We start from the raw sequence: 18,518 nt of genomic DNA on the forward strand, positions 1-18,518 counted from the left end.
AAAACAGGGTAGCTACTACCAGCTTTTCTTATACCTTTCTACCTACCAAGTGTTGTCAACATTTAGTATTGAAGCTTCTGAAAATGTGGTAGTTTGAACAGTTAAAATATTGCTATAAAAATTAGGAGTGGTAATAAAAGTTTGTTGAACAAATGCATTGAAAGTTGAAAAAGCCTCATATTGGATATGATTTTTACTCTTTCTCTCTTTGTATATTGCATTTAAAGGTTTTATGAGTAATAAAATGTTCGCTCAAAACTGTACATTTCTGCTTCGGAAAGAACTTAATAAATAATCCTGAAGGAATATATAAAAAGACGAAAATAAGCATTTTTGAAGTGTAAAAAAGTTTTGTTATAAAATCAATAGCCTAAAAGAAATACTATTGTAGTTAAATTGGGTCACTCTGTCCTTAAAACTTTTTATAGTTGAGCTTTAAACCAATCTACGGGAACAGAATAATTTTAGTTCTCCTAATCATGACCAGCTTAGCTATCAGTTCATATCTAGACGGTATCACAGTCTTGATAGCTGACAAACATTAACTTGCTATCTTGGCTCAAAAAGGTCGAGACAATACCTGGAAGATTCGATTCATCTCAAAAATTGGATAAAGAATGCCATCTGTTTCCTTTTTGAGAAAAATATCAAGAAAAGAAGGGTCAATCAAAAGCAGAAAAATAAAAACAAACCTTAATTTTGCAAAAGCATCCTTGCCAATGGAGGCAATTGCTAAACAGAAAGCAGCGAAGAAGAAGAACAGATTCCAAGAGACTTTATTTAGGCCACTTTTTAATTTGCTGACGTGATTCAAATCTTCGCTCCAAAGAGATAATGATAACGAGGCTAGCCCTAGAGACTCAAAAAGAGATATGCAATTATATTTTTTGTCTACATTTTAATGCAAAAATAATATTCGTTTGTTTGGTTTTGCTATCAAGTCATTTATTGACCAACAAATGGAGAATGTTATAGGATCAAACTCAGGTGTGTATACGAATGCCCTCTTTATCCTCCATAATTTGCTGAGATTTTCAGATCCAAACAATGTAAAACCTTGGTATTAATTTACCTCGATAAACTGTGGTTGGTGCAAGGCCTTGCAGATTTAAAACAAATGTTGATTTAATCTTATGCTTGTGTTATATTTTAAACAAAAAGAAAATTCCTTTGAGCTGATAAAGGCCAGTTCTGACGTCGGCCTGTTATTTTCAAGGTAATATTTAGGAAAAAAGAATTCGATCATAGTTGATGCTGCCATAATCTTAACTCTTTCGACTTAAATTTAGGTTTTCCTACAATTAGATTATGTGAAAAATATTTGAAATAATTTTGCTTAGTAGGAAACATGCTTTTTCAGTGTCTTGGCGTATAAACATTAACAAACACGTCAAATGTAGCGCCACTTAGTGTCATTTTTGAGGTTTGTCAATTTTGTGTTGATGTCATTGTGGTTTTGTATGATTAGTAAAATGGAAAGTATTTCATTAAGAAGATGTTTATTAGTAACAGACTTCTACTTAAATTCGTTCTTTTTTATTTTGGTTTGCCAAATTTCCCGCAGTTAAATCTAATTAGACATTCCTTTTTTAGCTTTGGATTCAGTTCGAGCTTTCTCGGGTTCAAGATAAAAATTTCAACCTTTTTTTATTGTCTATAACATTTTCTTGCATTCATACTCTTAACAGGGTGTCATTTGTAGCACAGCAAAGTTTCCTGCTGAGGCCCTCTTGTCTCTAGCATTTTGATTATTGCATATATAGCTTTCAAAAGGTTCCTTTGAAAAACAATTTTTCTAAAAGTCTGAACGTGTTAACCTATTACATGACTAAAGATGTTTATCTTGGTTTATCTGATTTTAACGTCACATTGCCCAATTTTGGAGTACAATACCAAAATAGCTATTTTCCATTGAAATTGTCAACCCTAGATACAGCTTGTAGATAAACATATCAAGCCGCTCTAATAGATGCAAAAGGTGCTTAAATCTTTGACACGATGTTTGGTTTTCTCTCCCTAGAAGCAAAACTATTAGTGGAATCAGATTAACCTATGCATCATTCGATGCACAAGAACTTGGTGATTCCAACCATTTCAAAATTATTGGCAAAGATTTTAAAATGATACTTTCCAGGCAAATGTATTGCTTAAATGACTTTCAAAAGCTATTTTGTACTCTTGCGTTTGAGGTAACAAAATCTGACTTATATCAGCAGAAAGAGCAGATTCTTAGCTACCAAAGTGTGTGTAAGATTTTTCAAATTCTTCTCCCCTCGAAACTATACCCCTTTAAAAATTGGCAAACAATTTTTCTTCCCTCTCATAACTGTATTTGGCTATATAAAAGACGGACCAGAGCAAATACAAAAATTTTGAGACACATTTTGCTTTGCTTACCCGATATCTGTCCTGGCCGTGTGCAAAGTTTTGAGCCATTAGATTGGTTCCTTGGGTACAAAAAAGCTTTTTCGTACCTGTATTTAGAGGAATTGTAAGTCCGGAGAAAACGGGATTCTACTGATCGCACTTGCAAGGTGCACTCGTAAACCACTTAAAGTCACTCGAAGCTTTAAGATCAATAAACCTGTTTAAATAAGCACGGCCGTATATTGGATACATGGACGTGCCATGCGATATTGTAAAAGAGACATGCGACCAGTACCACAACCGCAAAGCAACGATAATCGGCTTACAAGGTCAAGAGATTTTCAGGCCTCAACTAAAAGTTCTGATTAAAAATTATGGAAACCCTCGGGAATTTTTCTATTTTCAAAATTTCTGTTAATTTCAAATTTGGTATCATTGTGTGCCTTGAAAGTTCAGCTACTTGAATGTGAAAAAACCGAAAAATTGATGTTTTCATCCAGTTTACCGTTTTTCATCCAAAACGTTTACCGTAACCTTAAGATCTTTCTCGTGAACTGGCAGCACTATATTAAATTCCAATCTCCAGATTCACCCTCTAGATTCTAGATCTATCTTTCTTAAGCTTGCCCAGTCATCGAATAAACCATATCTATGTTCATGTTTTGTTTTGTTGCCTCATTTTTGAGACAATAGAGCCAAACGCCGAATGAATATGCAAAAGTCAGAGGATTTTATGATCAATTGCTACAGATAATAAACAGTTTAGTTCAAAGTTACAATCAATTTGTGAGCCTTTTAGTACTGTGAGATTGCCCTACTACCTCCCACCCTCCTTCATTCGGTATGACTTTGAAAATTTACCTCGAGAGTAGGATTTTTTTGCGTAGAGAAAAGCCGATAAAATATGTAGCTTTGAGATTCCTCAAAATGAAAATCTCAGTTCCCGCCACAGATGCATTCTTCTCTTTGTCCTTGAGCTTGATACATTATGCAATTTCTTAGTCGTCCAACTTTGTACAACTGCTAGACTTTACCATACAAAGGATCATTTTAAAACAGTCTAATTCAGACAGTAACCACATTGACTTTGAAGCCGTGAAATAACAGGGACGCCTAGGGCACTTAGAAAAAAACGAGACAAGGCCCTAGTGAAGGGACTGCAAGAAGGTCCCATCAAGTGATGTAGATCTATACACAAAAGAAGGTAGGCTCTAAAAAGCTCAAGTTAAAAATTTTGTACAACAAAGCTATTGATGTAAAAACGATAACGTTTCGTATCTTTACAGGAATTCAGTTCCATATACAAAAGTTCAGGAATGAATTTATATTTTTTGCAAATTTATTTGTTTACAGAAAGCTACATTCACCGTCATTGAGTTAGACAAAGCGAAGTATACTAATTAATAATATAAACTGATTTTTACCTTGAAGTACAAGTGTAGTAATACTTTAGCACCGATATAATCATTAGAGAAACTTTTGAGAATTGAAGAAATTGTTTCCCCGTAACATAAAGATGTGCAAATATAAGTTTTAAAGGGGCCCCTGTTTTTTATTCTGCTAACTTTTCTTGCAGATATGAAAACATTTCATCTGGCCCCAGTTCGTGGATTATCACGTTCCTACACAGCTTTTACATTAAAGACCAGATTATAGATAGGTTTATAATTTTCTAATATTGAAGCGTAAGAAATACTCACTTGGAGTTTCAAGTGTATGTAAAAATACACTTGAAACTCCAAGTGAGTATTTCTTACGCTTCAATATTAGAAAATTATAAACCTATCTATAATCTGATCTTTAATGCCCCGTGCTACTATGATGCCCCATGCTACCTCCATGCTGCCCCTATCCTGCCTCAATGGTGCAACCATGCTGCCCCCACACTGCTGCTATAGCAACAAAAGCAACAGGATTAGTTGTCCCCCACTCTTTATGTACCTGTAACCATTTTTCTCTTTTAATTTATCATTCCATTGCTATTGCGTACTGCCACCTGCTACCCTTGGTACTATATTAGAACTGTAGTCGTTGCTACCCTTGGTACTATATTAGAACTGTAGTCGTTGCAATCGAGGCACAGCTCCAATCTCCAAAACTTTCATCCTTTCTGCTGCCGACTCCATATTGTCGCTATTTTTCTTGTGGCCAGGCCCAAAGTACGCCGAGGCAGTGATACAATTCATATCTCGTTGACACCAAGCAGGCTATCTCGCAGGTTGCCGTAACCGATCAGGTTGAGAATTCCACCTCCATCTGCTCAGCTAATATTGATCATTCTGAGGTGTTGTTGGCTTTGACACAGAAAGGTCTTCTAAATACTCGTAAACTTGCGCGGTTTACTTGCAGCTGCAATGCTTTGATCGGTGATGCAATTCGATTAGCTTCATGTCCAAATTTTTAACGTTGTTAAGATTCAACGAGAAAATGAGAATGTTGCTTTGTGAAATAGGAATATTACTACAAAACCACTGCTAAGTGAATAATAAATTTAAAATTACAGTATGTTACAAACATTGCTATGATCTAAAGTAATGTACTGGCAAAGGTTCTAAAAAGGACCTAAGAAACCTACTAAGAAAAAGGAAAATTTAGATATCATTTTGGAGACACATGGTCCGTGTTCCCCCTGTTCCAGAATTCCTGCTCAGCAGCCTCCTAAATAATGCGATGCTGGTCAACTCCTGATGATGTATGATATTGAACGAAGAATGACCATTTTAAGGGTTTTATTGGCAAGACCGATAAAAACTCAAATTGATTTTAGACCTATCTGAATAAAACAAAAATGGAACATAAATTATTTCCTGGCTTTATGGTTCAAGGCTAAAAACAAGTAATTTTCAATGAACTTTCGCGTTAAACGACAAATCTTTTCGATATTATATGTGCTATATTGTTTGAAGAGGCATCAATCAAGGTTTAGTTAAAAAATATGAAAAGTCATTTCAACATAAATGGCCTAGAATTGCAACGGAATTGCAAAAAATTTACACACATATGTATCAACTCTAGACACATTTCTCTAACAGATCGATTTTAAAAATCTTAGCAAAGCTCGTATTTTAAATGATCTGAAAACTCATAAACTCCAATTGTAAAATAAATAAACAACGACACAAATTGAATTACTAATAACCAGAGGAGTTTGTCACGACTTTTTATAACATTTTCTTTCAAAACACATGCGCCTAATTGTGGTTTGTTTTGTGCAATACTTTGCTTTGTATCGCAAATCGGTCACTCTGCATTTCCTTGACCTTACTTGAACTCCAATCCCACACTGATTAGAGCACCTAGACCAATTTGACCAATTAGTATAACCCCTTGCATCTAGAATAAAAATGTGAATCCATAGTTACCATTGATGTTATATAACGAATATAGGCTATCATATATCTATCTGTATAGTATGTAGTGATAAAATGCTTTATCATAGATCTCGTGGAAATTACAATTTCACTGTTCCAACAAGTGTATTGCAAATATCCACAGAAATAAAATTTAATTTCTCGTACGACTTTGGGACTATTGAGTGCAAAAAATGATGGGGGATACTGTGAAGGGACAGGGGATACCATTATACCAAGGCCTGTAAAAGGTCTTATCATCGTAGAATGTTTTAGTCGTACTGTATGACTAGCCGAATTACGAACTTCTTAGCAAAAGATATCCAATACAGACTATTTAAAATTCTTGATTTGCTGCACTTACATGAATTATATATCCCTTTTGTATTGAATCTGTATCTGGCTTTCATTCGAAAACCTGAAAAGACAAACATATTTGTTCGTGGATAGGCTAGCAGGCAAAGTTGAAGACATTGGCGCATGATACATAGAGACTGAGGGATGCAGCCAATCAGGCAAAGATTATTAAATTTGAGGCACATTCGGGGAGTTTTATCTCAATAAAGCGAAATTATTCATACTAAGCCTCCTAAACTTTAGCCTCCACCATGCCCATGGTTGAAGAAGAGAAAATTTCAAAGTAGCAGCTGGTAGAAGAACAAATTCGTTTTAAAGGATACAAAGGAAGCAACCATAAATACGTCATTTTACTCTTTCGAAGTGCTTGCCTGCTTGTCACTAACAAAGAAAGCGTTCAAAAGTGTGGCTACAAGGTGAAGAAATTGGAAAGATTGCGATGAAAGAAAATTTCAAGTACAAGGTACCTTTTAGTCTAAGGAGGAATGTATGTTTGATAGTTCCATAATCATTTACAGCTCTGCATTCATAAAGGCCTATGTTTCTAAATTGTAAACGCCCAATTACACTGGTTTGCAATATTTGCTTCGATGGTCGTAATTTTGTGATGACTATCTTTGGTTTTGGCTCGCCTTTTGCGTTGCAATTGATTTCCAGTCGTGTCCCAAGTGCAACAGGCAGAATTTTTGGAGGTAGTGATATGAACTCTGGTGCTATGAAGAATATAAATCGCATTTAAGATTCTCTATGAAGTTCGACGAATCACTGCAAAGCTCGATGAATTAACCTATCATATCAACTGATCAAATCAACAACATCAAATAGTTGGATAAACAAGATCAGGATCACATATGACATACAGGGACCGCGGAATGTAGTAGGTTTATATGTCATTAATTAACATACGTAATTATTATGCTAACCTTGCACCTATTACTCTGTAATATGTCTAACGATATTAGAAATGATGTAAAGCTTAGAAGTTGATAAAAGTTATTTACTAGAAAAGGGACATTGGAACAAGGGTATATGCCCCTTCAACTTTTGAATAATACCCTTTTGTAAGAAGTAGCCTTCAAAAAGATCTCCATTTTTGAAATGGTACCTCTTCCCGTCTGAGCCCCTTCAACTCTAAAATGCCTTCAACGTCCCTGTAATAAGAAAAATTCCTTCCACGTGCTTACCTTTCCCTTTTCTTTCTACGCTTTTTTTGGGCGCCTTTTTCTTTTTTGAGGCAGATGTGCCAACTACTGTGAAAATATACAACACCTTAATGCGATGAACTACAACTTTGAAGAAAACTTTATAAGTCAGCCAGAAAGATCATAGCAACAAGAGTTTTACAAAGATTGCAGGACTCTTTATTTTGAAAGTGATTTATACATGGTTGAAGCCCAAAAACCTTAGCCAGTAAAGTGAAAGAGTACATTCTGAGGTCTTTATGGTAAACTGTCTCTGCAAACTTCAATCACCCTATTAAGTCTGAAGTGACACCTGATCTAGAATAAAGCGACACATATTGTGATCAGAACGAAACATTAGCAGATGAAAACATGACTAGATTGACACGCAATAAGGAAAGAGATGTCATCTTTTAAGTGGGTGTGAGAATAGTGACCTTCTTAAGACTTCGAGACATAAATTGTTTCAAAGGTGTCCAATGTAAAGCAGTATTAAAATCCACATCCATACGAATTACAAGCCTAAGACCTAATTAACCATATCAAGCAGATGAATGCTCCAAGAATGGAAATCAGCTTGCTTATTCAGTGTTTTTTAGACAGTCATCGTCAATTCGTTGAATTTAAGCCACCTTTCAGACACACTTCTATGCTAAATTAGGTACTTTAACCTCAGGGTCAGAAAATTCTAAAGCTCATTAAAATATTTCCAAAGCTTCATAAAATGTTTTGTAGATTATTGCCATCCTTAAACATGCAAGACTTTATCAGACACTTTTTACAGGACGCTCTTCGCCGGACGATCTTTGTATTATAATCTTTACCTGACACTCTTCACCGGTCACTTTTGTTATCTAGTAATCTAGTAATCAACGATAAGCCTTTACAAATGGGTTTTACTCACTAATAAAGGACTATAGCTCAAACATCATATACCCGATCAGCTGGTTAAGATTTTTACTCGACCAACTAGACCGTTTCAGAAGAGCGTATAAATCTTATGAGCCTTCACAGACGCCTTCTGTAAGTGAAATCCTCATTTGAAAAATACCTCTGAGCGATGGCATTATACTCGTGCCTTCATAGCCAGTTGTGTGATCTATTACATCTCTTGAAGATCGAATTTTAAAAAATGCTTACTCCGAAAGAATATCTTACAAACCTGCCGGTATTTTGAACATAACTTTAGCTCTTCCATACTTATTTTGTGCAATGCATATAAATACTGATGACTTGTTTCTTTTCCATCTACTGATCTTCAGGGATGTCTCACTAACAAGCGTTATCGTTGGAGGGCTAATTGGCGAAAGCCCCTTTTCATTTATCCAAAATACATCAGGTTTTGGCTTGCCATTTGCTTTGCAGTTCAAGACAGTTGCACTGCCATTGCTATAAATATGTCTTTTGCTTCTTTGAGAGATTCTTGGAGTTTCTCAAAAGAAAATGAATTAAAGATAAAAAATGTTCATATCAGGTCTGAATTGAAATTCATAAGGAAGAATCTTATGAGGCATTAATTTCACTTTCTTGCCATATTTTGTGACTACTGAAATCCCTAATAGGGTGAAACATCATAAACATGTTTCCTGTTTTTGCAAAAACGCTTTCTATTCGTTGCTGCTGTAGTGTATTAGGCATAAACCGTTTTATACTAGCCTCGGATAGGAGTTCGGAGATAAGATGAAGGTCGGAGCAAAAACATGGCGTCTTGTCTCGTGTGCTCTCTCGGTCTAGCGTTATGTCGCAGCGGATCTAAGGCCTCGCGCGGGCATGCACAACAGTTGCTAATCAATTCCAAGGTCAAATTTGAAAATCTATCATGCACTATTTGAAACGGTAATTTAAGCAAACTCAAGACACTTCTTCGTCATCCTAGAGGCCATCTAGAAAGGCCAGCTCTAGTAGAAAGGAAAATAGCTTCAACATGCTTCAACTTGTAACAGTTGTTATTATTGTTAAGGTACTGACTGCCTCACACCGTCAAACATAATGTACTTGACATATTCAATTACCCTTATGTAGGACGGTGCACTTCATCAGAAAGATTACTTTCATTATTTAGATTTCGGAAAAACTTTGACAAGATAATTTTGAGTTGAAATACTGACATGCATCTGAAATACTCAATTTTTACCATTGATTGTGACGTTGAAAATTGCCCTGTATCCATTGCCATCTAGATCTTGAAAGTTACATTCATATTGCCCTTCAGCTGCCAGGCTGACCGTTGTTACCATAAGTGTGCCGAGGGAAATACGCATGCTTCTCGTTTCCTGGATTACACGACCATCTTTTTTCCAAAAAATGGGGATTGATTTGAAATATGGGCACGATAGCAGCAGTCTCTTGTCCTTTCCAGCAACTGCAGTAATATTCTTTACATCTATTAATGTTCTTGACGGGCTTGTTTCTTCAGTTGCTAGAGAAGGTTGAAGAATACTTGTGAAAGTCAAGGACCAAAACACTCACGTATCATAAGTAAAATACTATTAATGTGTAAAATGGCTGTTTTTCGCTAATTTATCAGGGCTGCCCCCCCCCCCCCCCCAAAGAAAAAGTTGTATCTCGGTCTTTGGTGAAAGTAGAACAGAAAATATACATAGAGAAAATGAGAGCAAGTGACACGACAAGGACAGGACTAAAACCTACAGAAGTAGAATCATTTTAGACATTAGAAACACAATTAGGTAAAAAAGGGGCACCTCCGGGAGCTGAACGTAACCTCTCTTCATGCCCCCTCGCGCCCCTTGCTCCTTCATCTATGCCCAAACCCGCGGCCAGCAACATTGTAAATCATTGCTCTACCGGTTCATGGCTTGGGTAACCTGTGTTTCAGACCCCAAACTATTCAATTTCATTCAGAAGGTAGAGTGACAACGTAAAATTGTCACTGGTTTGAGTCCTGCCTTGGTGATGTCATTCACTACTTCTCTCCGGATATTTTCTAAAACAATACATAGAGCAATTATCGAGATATTTCTACAACTGTATCAGATCATTTAAAAAGGGTTGTTGTGATAAGTTGCTTTATTGTAGCTTTGTTATTTGAAAATGGAAATTCAAAAACATTTTAGGCCAACTTTAAAATGTATGGCACCAAAATGATCAATTTGAAAGAGTGATTTCTGCACTTTCTCACTTCAAAGTGGTAAACATCATGCAATAGAGATACAAAGAATTCCATGAATGATTATTTTCAAACGTCAAAGTCCCAATGAACTACTTAACTTTCTTATCAAGATTGGACAAGTGACTACGAAATAATTGATCAAACTTCTGCATTAGCCTGGCTAATTTTGCCCTTATGGATACCAGTTTAAGCACCACACAACTGCCTAAAGTGAGGGGGCTGACATGGAGGCTGGGGACTTGCTCCCGAAAATTTTTTGAGGCCACTCCTTTAAAAAAACCACAGAATGCTCCTTTCAAAAAGTATTTGCTCCTATCCTATCAGAATATAGTTTCCAATCCTTCTTTTCAAACAGTCTGATTTAAGGAAAGTTTCAATTTACTATGAAATTAGATATAATTAGCTTAAGGATAAATAAACACAAGGTTAACCAAGTTAGAAAGTACAATATATTATTAAACAAGATACAACACAAGAAAGTGAACAATACACAACACAAGACAGGGTTAGGTAAAGAAGAATTGCTACTATTTATGATCCAAAAGAGCTGTGCCGTGCCTGCACCAATCCATCTATTAAAAAAGGCTCCAAAAACAAGCTTCCATACTAGTACTTATTTAGCAACAGCATTGAAATAACAGAACAAAATGTACAAATTGAACGCGGTCATGGAGATAGGATGATAAAGATACACGTTATTGGATTGAACAAAAATGTAAGGGAAGCCTTCTTATGGAAAATTAGTTTAAGATACCGTGGGCCATATCAAACAGTTTTTTGAGGTAAATTCACTTATCTGATAAATAATATCTTTTCACTCATAAAGTCACTTCTACTCATTGTTACAATTTTCAATAAAACTTTGGTTACAGCAATTGAGTTATCTATGATTGAGCCATAAACCAACCACATTCTAGCTCCGAACCAAATCTGTTTTTGATACTACAAGAAACAAAATGTTGCATGCATAGAAATAGTATTTGATGGCAGTGAGATAAAAACATGTTGCAAAGTTCAATTAACCAAACTCCAATTAAAGCATACCACAACAGAACGTACCTTCTTATGATCGAGGCTTTACAAACTTATTATTGGAAAGAAATTAAAATGGCAAGATTCTTAAGAAGCAAAGACAATCACTGTAACTTGTTTTTAGGCACTTTTTGCAACAACACAGTTAGTTTTCAAGTAAAATGATATCTTTACAATTTTCTAATCTTCTCTGTTTGCTTTGGAGTGAACCTGGAATAGAATCCCAGATTCAATAAGGACAGCCAGATTCAAAACTTGGTCCGTGGTAGTAAATGCGAATGCTCGTTATACAGTAAATTTTCTGTCTTGTAATTTGAATTATCGTAAATCCACTTTTGTTATAAGATAAAATTGAATATTTTATACAGTACAGTACAAAACAAAACCCTGCAACGGACAACTTCCATTAATGGACATCTTTATTCATATATCTGCGCATCTTTGGTTAGGACTCCCATATGCTTCATTCGTATGACATCAGAGGAAAATACTTAACTAGGTAGAGCCATGTCTATCTGACCGTAAAACCATGCGTTGTCTTGATCACATCTATGCTATTCTGGAGCAACGTGCAAAGTGGGGTCCCACAAAGACGAGTACTGGGCCCTATTTTATTTTCAATATTAAAAAACGAAGATCCAGAATTTTTTGTGTCCAGCAACGTTAAAATTTTTACCAATGATTTAGAAACAGCCATCACTTAAAGGGCAAAATTCAAAAAGATTGATAGATATTAACGGAATAAAGAAAGTTAAAGTCATTGGTGAAGTAGTAGATAAATGAATGATAAATCTTAAGTTTGATAAATGAATTGTGGATAGAATAAAGAAGGTAAACGGAGTTCTATTTATGATTTTTGTTATCAAGATTGGTATCTCATCTAAGACGATTGATGATACAAGAGGGCGACCGATCACACTTTTGATAAGTCGTACGTTCATTTTATGCATTTGATCATAGTTAAAAGATTTGATCTCGTTTTCATCCGTGGAAAATACGTTTGAAAATAACTTTTATTCGGAAGAATCCGATAGAAATTTCAGCTAATCTTTACGGAAGTGAAATTAAATATACAATTCACAAGCAGTTTTGATTTTCGTCATATATTGTTTGATTGATTATTTAGTACTGGCTAATATTTTATCAGCTATGCCATGTTCAAATTTTGCAAAAGGGGTACAGAGGGGTTATAGAGGCACCTGGGGTATACTGGGAACATGCAGGTCACCTGCGAGCCAAGCGAGCAGAACATTTGGCAATTGCGCTCCTTAGATTACCTTAAAACTCCTTTTCAGAACGATTTCTTGAAGTAAGTTCGACACGTTAAACGGTTGTCAATTATCCGACGAAGGCCCGAAATTTCCGACGACATCGCTGATTGGGGGGGGGGGGCCAAAACCCCCATAATTTCCGCCATTGGTTCTAGCCTCTCGATGCAACCTTTTTGAAAAGTAATATTTCAGAATGCCTTTTACAATTTATTCCAATATATTGTTATTTTTTATTTTTGTATGGACCGTACTGAAATTTAAAATCAATCTCCTGATGAAGACGTATCGCTGCATTTTTCTTATACAAATGAAATCATAAAGCATTTTCACTATATTAAACATGTTCCTTTGTCGCGGGACCCTTACTACTGTAACTATTCCTTATTGAATTTTTCGCTTTTTCATACTTCAAAATAATATACGATCTATTGTACCTAAAGCCACAACTCAAATTGCTGTGAATTCTTGAAAAAACAATTGTCTTCCGGCATTAGGTAAACAAAGTGCTTGTAAACATTCGCAAGCATCCGGCAATTGTTGTTAAATATATTTAGGTTGCCGACAATGCCTGAAATATATATTTTTTTCATAATTTTAGACCATATTTCCGGTGGACTAAGTCTTTAATTGCTGAAGCTATGAAATGTGATGAAAACAATTACACATATCAGAATGACGCTTTCTGTAAAGTCAAATCTCATTCACAAAAAATTGGCAAATTATTGAATCATGAGCAGTAACCTTTAACAAAAGTTACCATAAGATGGATTTTCAGAAAAAGCTCTTTGGACGACTCCTCCACTTTCCGTCAGGAAGCAAAGTTGTTTTTTGGCTTTGAACTGTATTCCTCTGACACTTGGTCACTAAGCTGCTTTGATATGAAAAGGCATTAGTTATTGCAATTGTAAGGTAGTCCGTTTCATCACCTACATGGAATAGGATCTTTTGCCAAAAAATTTCCACACTTTACATAATGGCAAAAGAACGAGACACAGCTAATAACATTCGATACGGATGATTCGTCTAAAGAAACGGCTTTGGAATAAAATCAGGTTATATTTAAAAAATCTATTCATTTTTGAGGTCGTAAAAACTTATGTTACTAAACTTACTTTAATTGGTAAATTGTCAGAAAAATATGCTTAACATTAAGCTCCATATCACTAAGAAATGGAAACTATGAAGCCAGGTTTTAATCTTCTTACCTAAAAGATTATATTGGCTGGATAGACTGATTAGTTTTATCTCTCTCTCTTTCTATTTTATGGACTAACTTCATTCATCGTCTGTAGTGTCAACTTCATCGCCCACCAAGTCACTTGAAGCTAAAGCTGTAATGCAAGAAAGGGCGTATTATGGATGCAATTCAATGCGAACGTAACCGGGGTCTGCACGACAGCACTGATTTTGGGGCTAATCAGTCTCAACTGATCGTTGTTTGGCGTAGAAGTGTAGCTAGCACAGTCTTCTAGCTATCTTAAACCTGCTATGCGCACATATTTCTGATTTATGTCTGAATAACTGACAGATTATGCTTGTTTCGTTAGATTATGCTGCTTGCCTCGATTCTGTTTTGTTTTCCCAGCTGGGCGGAGATTGAAAAATGACGAGGTAAAAAACATTAATGCAAAAACCAAGCTGGGAAAAAAAGTAGCAATAAATGTGCAACCTAAACAAAATTTCCAGATTTGCTCGACCGATATAATCAGTAGCGGCGCCACGAAGGGGACTGGGAGCACGTCCCCCCAGTTCTCAGCAGAATCAATTTTATATTTCGTCTAAATTCGTCGAGAAAATGTTGGGGGAGGGGTAATATTTTAACACCGTACTTTCTTGATGTAATCCTATGATTTTCAAACTTCCAATTTTCAAACAAAAGTTTGTCATAGACGTTCCCTTTGGATAAAATTGGCGTTTTCTGGTGGCTAAAGGGCGTGGCTTAAATTTTTTGGTTTGTCCTCCCCAGAGCTTAGTGGCTGGCGCCGCCATTGGATATAATGGCAGACATAAATTAGCCCGACAAAATCTGCTTTTTTGAAGATTAAGGGGGGCAGCACCCCCATACCCACCAGCAGTTTCGCCCCTGTCTAGCAATGCCCAGTTACCAGTAAGCCTCCTCGTGGATATAAGACACACATGCTGTTTTGCTTGTCTCGTTTTTGTGCCTCTGGATATCATTTTTGAAGAAGTGGAAGACTCGGTGTTAAATTTTCTCTCCAATACAAAGAATGTTGGTTGTTATCAAATCAGAAATTGGGAACACATATATCTGCGTGATCACCTGTTTTTCGCTTGTCGGTGTCAAGTGTATGGTCATATATATATGCCCTCTTGGTCACAACGAATATTCATATTAATTCGAGTTTAATCATGAATCATATTACATTGATTTCCATCATGAGACCACTAAAGTTATGCATCGCTACGTGCAAGGGAGTCGTTTTTTACTTTGAGTTTTGCTCAATAATGAGTGAAAAGTTGTTTCATTTTTACCATCACAGTGTTGTTTAATAATGAGTTGCACTCAAACATCTTATTTTTTCCTATTTTTGTAATTTCATTTATATTTACATTTATTGTATTTGTATTAATATTTTTATTTCCAGTTTATCAGATCATTTTCATTATGATAGCCTTGTAGTTTAATCTTTTATTGCATGTGTACAATAATTCAAATAGCATGATGTGGAATAAAACATAAACAGTAACTCTTCCCAGGGGCGTGAGCCTCGAGGTATTCCAATTTCTTAAAGCAAGGAATTCCAATTTAAGAACTAATCTTTAACGAAAGGCAAAAAAATATGCCTAAAAAATTTTAAAACGTGGTAAATGACTGGAAAAAAACATTCTGAAATGTACTTCCAGCTCATTTAAAGGGCTTGGTCACAGAAATTTTCTGATCGTTTCGCTCGCCGTGCACGTAAGTGCCCTGTCACGTTTGCGCTTGTATCAGATGTGCTCTACAGCAAAGGTATTGATCAGAACAATTGAAAGAGGGAAATTTTTAAGAAACAACGAGTAGCCAATTCAATTGAAAACATTGATAATCTTCCAGTGCTAGAAATTCTCAACGCTTCTTAACGGGTGTATGCTAAGCTCCCCCTGCACTTTGCAGACCATAAATTGCTATGATAAAGGGGATGAGAAGCCATAAAACTTTGATCAAAGAAGCTGCAGCAGAAATATTTATTTCTTACGAATTGGGCACATGAACTAGCTCTCAGATCATCATTTTCAGTTGGAAAACAGAAAGGACATTTAGCCCTTTGAAAATTGTAAGAAGTTTCCTTCGATCAAGAACAAAAGATAAAATGGTCAATTCCTTGATGCTTCCATATTGTGAAAAAGATATTTTATATAAAACTGATCTGCAGAAAATAGCTTAAGATGGGCAAAGCAGAAAAAGAACAGAATTGCTGTTAATTGAATTGCTGTCATTTGACTTGAGAGAATATTACTTTTTATCATTATAAAAGTAAAATATTGGTAATTATTATAAGTAAAATGTTGGTAATTATACAGAGCCTAGAAGAGTAATTATACTAAGCCGTAAGGCTATTTCCAAATCAATTTAGTAGGTACAGAAGATTGATTGGTCGAAAGAAAAAATTCAGCAGGTAAAGTTGAAATTTTCAACCTTTCGCGACCCCCCAAAATTAACCACTTGTTCACGTCCCTGGCAGCTAGTATGCACATCGTGATAGCTGCAACATATCATAAATTGTCCCGGGGATAATCGCGGACTCCTTTTACGGCTCATTTTAATTGTATTCGGTGTTAAGCGCCGATTTCAAATTCTCCCAGGCCTTTATTTAGATGCCAGTCCGTTCCTGCTGTAACGAACATTGTTTGTGTAGCTGATAATTGTGGGCTTTGCGTTTATTACACGAAAACTATTTATTAACTTCTCGAACTCTGTATGGCCATGGTTTGGAATATATTTCACTAAAGTCTTAGCTGGTCCTTTCTACTTCTAGTGTTACCAAAACCTAGAACCTTGATATTTCAATTAAAGGTATTTCCCAATCATTTTAAGTAAAACGAGCGGTGAACCGCATAGATGCCAAAATCGCTTACAGGTATCATTCTGAAACGGCCACTCCCACAATTGCTATGATAATAAGGTGGTATCTAAACAAGGACTGGCTTACGTTACCCTGTGAAATGTAAAAATCGTAGCCTAAATAAAAGAAAAAACAGCCCAGTGTTGACCCTATCTTAGTAGATGCCATCCGATCATAGATTTCCGCTCAGGGAAAGCTACCACAAACTTAAGAAATTATGTTGTTTGGTGTAACCTTAGCGTTCGAGAAGTTCGTTCAGACATATCTTTTCTCTTAAATGTGTTTGATCTCAGTCGTGAGAATTACAGTCCGCTCAACGTTGTTGCAAAAAATACAGAAAATACTATTATCACTAAGGGCATTATCACTCTGAGAAAGTTACCTAGAGTTTGGTTCAATTTTTTGAAAACCCATTTCCTCCATCGGATTGTATGACAAAAAGAACATACAGTCTATCGGAGTGTTCAAAAACCCAGAAGATTGAACTAACAACAAATTTTTTGAATTAATGATTTTGAATCAGGGCTGTAGCATGCATGTTTTATTTAGTAAGGTTTGAATTTCTTCGGGTTTTTTTAAATCGCAGAACATGGAAATGTGACTTACAAGATCAAGTCACTGGAAATCATATTGGAGGCACCAGTCATTGCGACAACTCTAGGTACCAGGCATTAAAAGCAAGTACAATAGATTTCTATAGCACTGTTAATCCATTACTCAACCCTTTAAAGCAGATAACCACAGTTGCCTTTATAAAATATCGGCTTGAAGATGCTCATCCATTGCTAGAAAAAGTGACTAAAGTCTGAGTGGACGAACCGATGTTTCAATTTTAATGTAATGGATCATATCAGCCAGATAATCGTTTCAATATTGTTTCACTTTCCAGTTCAAAAAAAGATTCTACGTTCTTCAGATTTCTAGTTTATGTTTAGACCTTCATTGGAAAAATAAAAGAGGCCATGATATTAGGGTTCAACCCTATTAGCATGATCAAGTTACTCTATAAAGGTTCATATGTTGGGTTTTCATCAATTTGTTGTAATATTTTAGTGCAAATAAAAACAACAGGCAGCTTACCCATGATGATCTGCAATGAAATATATGCAATGAGATGGCAAAACAGGCATTTGTACAGCGTCATAGCTCTCTAAGGGTGCTCTTGTCTGCCTGTTAAGCACTCTGTTAATAAGACATGGATAACTGTGCTGGTTCAAATGCGGTCAGACGAGTCTGATTATATCAAATGGATCCGTGTTGTTCTCTGCAAATCCACAGCAATGAGACCTCTCAGCCACAAAAATGATAGCTAGAAGTCCCGTTTACAACATGCGCTTTGCTGCTTTGAAAAATTCCAGTTGACATCTATAAATATTGGTCAAGACAAGGTCACCTTGACTGAGGCATCGCTGCATCATCAGACAGACACAAAACCTCTGGTAAATTTGGATCAACGAGACAGTCTCCATGGACCATCAAGAGGTGACACGGTCATTGAGAGGTAACAATCGTTGTTGCTAGGTGACAATCATTGCATTCAAGAACAGCCGAACACATCAAAGTGAATATGATTGATGCCTATATAAAGTTATATAAGATTGATCATAACATTTTTTCTCCTGAAATCATTCTTTTGTTCTTTGAGCCAATCATTTTCAAAATTCTGTATAGGCATGACAACTTAGTAAAAGAACAGAGCAAAATTAACGTTATGTTTTATTCAACAGCAAGTTAAAGCCATGTTGAGGTTTTTATTATCATAAGCA

The 18,518-nt window shown here is 35.9% G+C and overlaps 1 protein-coding gene across 2 annotated transcripts; it reads right to left on the reverse strand.

Annotated features, from left to right (window-relative positions):
* Nucleotides 1–1,934: 1,934 nt before the first annotated feature.
* Nucleotides 1,935–18,296, reverse strand: LOC135693672 (contactin-5). 2 transcript variants are annotated; one of them, XM_065212208.2, is made up of 7 exons: nucleotides 17,833–18,296; nucleotides 9,390–9,674; nucleotides 8,418–8,687; nucleotides 7,259–7,321; nucleotides 6,542–6,787; nucleotides 6,082–6,135; nucleotides 1,935–5,700 (listed from the first exon to the last, which is right to left on the reverse strand). In XM_065212208.2, exons 1-7 carry the CDS (start codon nucleotides 17,894–17,896, stop codon nucleotides 5,519–5,521), a joined length of 1,164 nt encoding a protein of 387 aa, XP_065068280.2. In that variant the 5' UTR covers nucleotides 17,897–18,296; the 3' UTR covers nucleotides 1,935–5,518. The 2 variants fall into 2 exon arrangements, with proteins under 2 accessions (XP_065068280.2, XP_065068279.2); XM_065212207.2 differs by having other exon boundaries at nucleotides 2,339–5,700; nucleotides 7,259–7,324.
* Nucleotides 18,297–18,518: the final 222 nt, after the last annotated feature.

Source organism: Rhopilema esculentum, chromosome 11 (genome assembly GCF_057945365.1).
Source record: "Rhopilema esculentum isolate cy_ngs chromosome 11, ASM5794536v1, whole genome shotgun sequence".
Lineage (NCBI taxonomy): Eukaryota > Metazoa > Cnidaria > Scyphozoa > Rhizostomeae > Rhizostomatidae > Rhopilema > Rhopilema esculentum.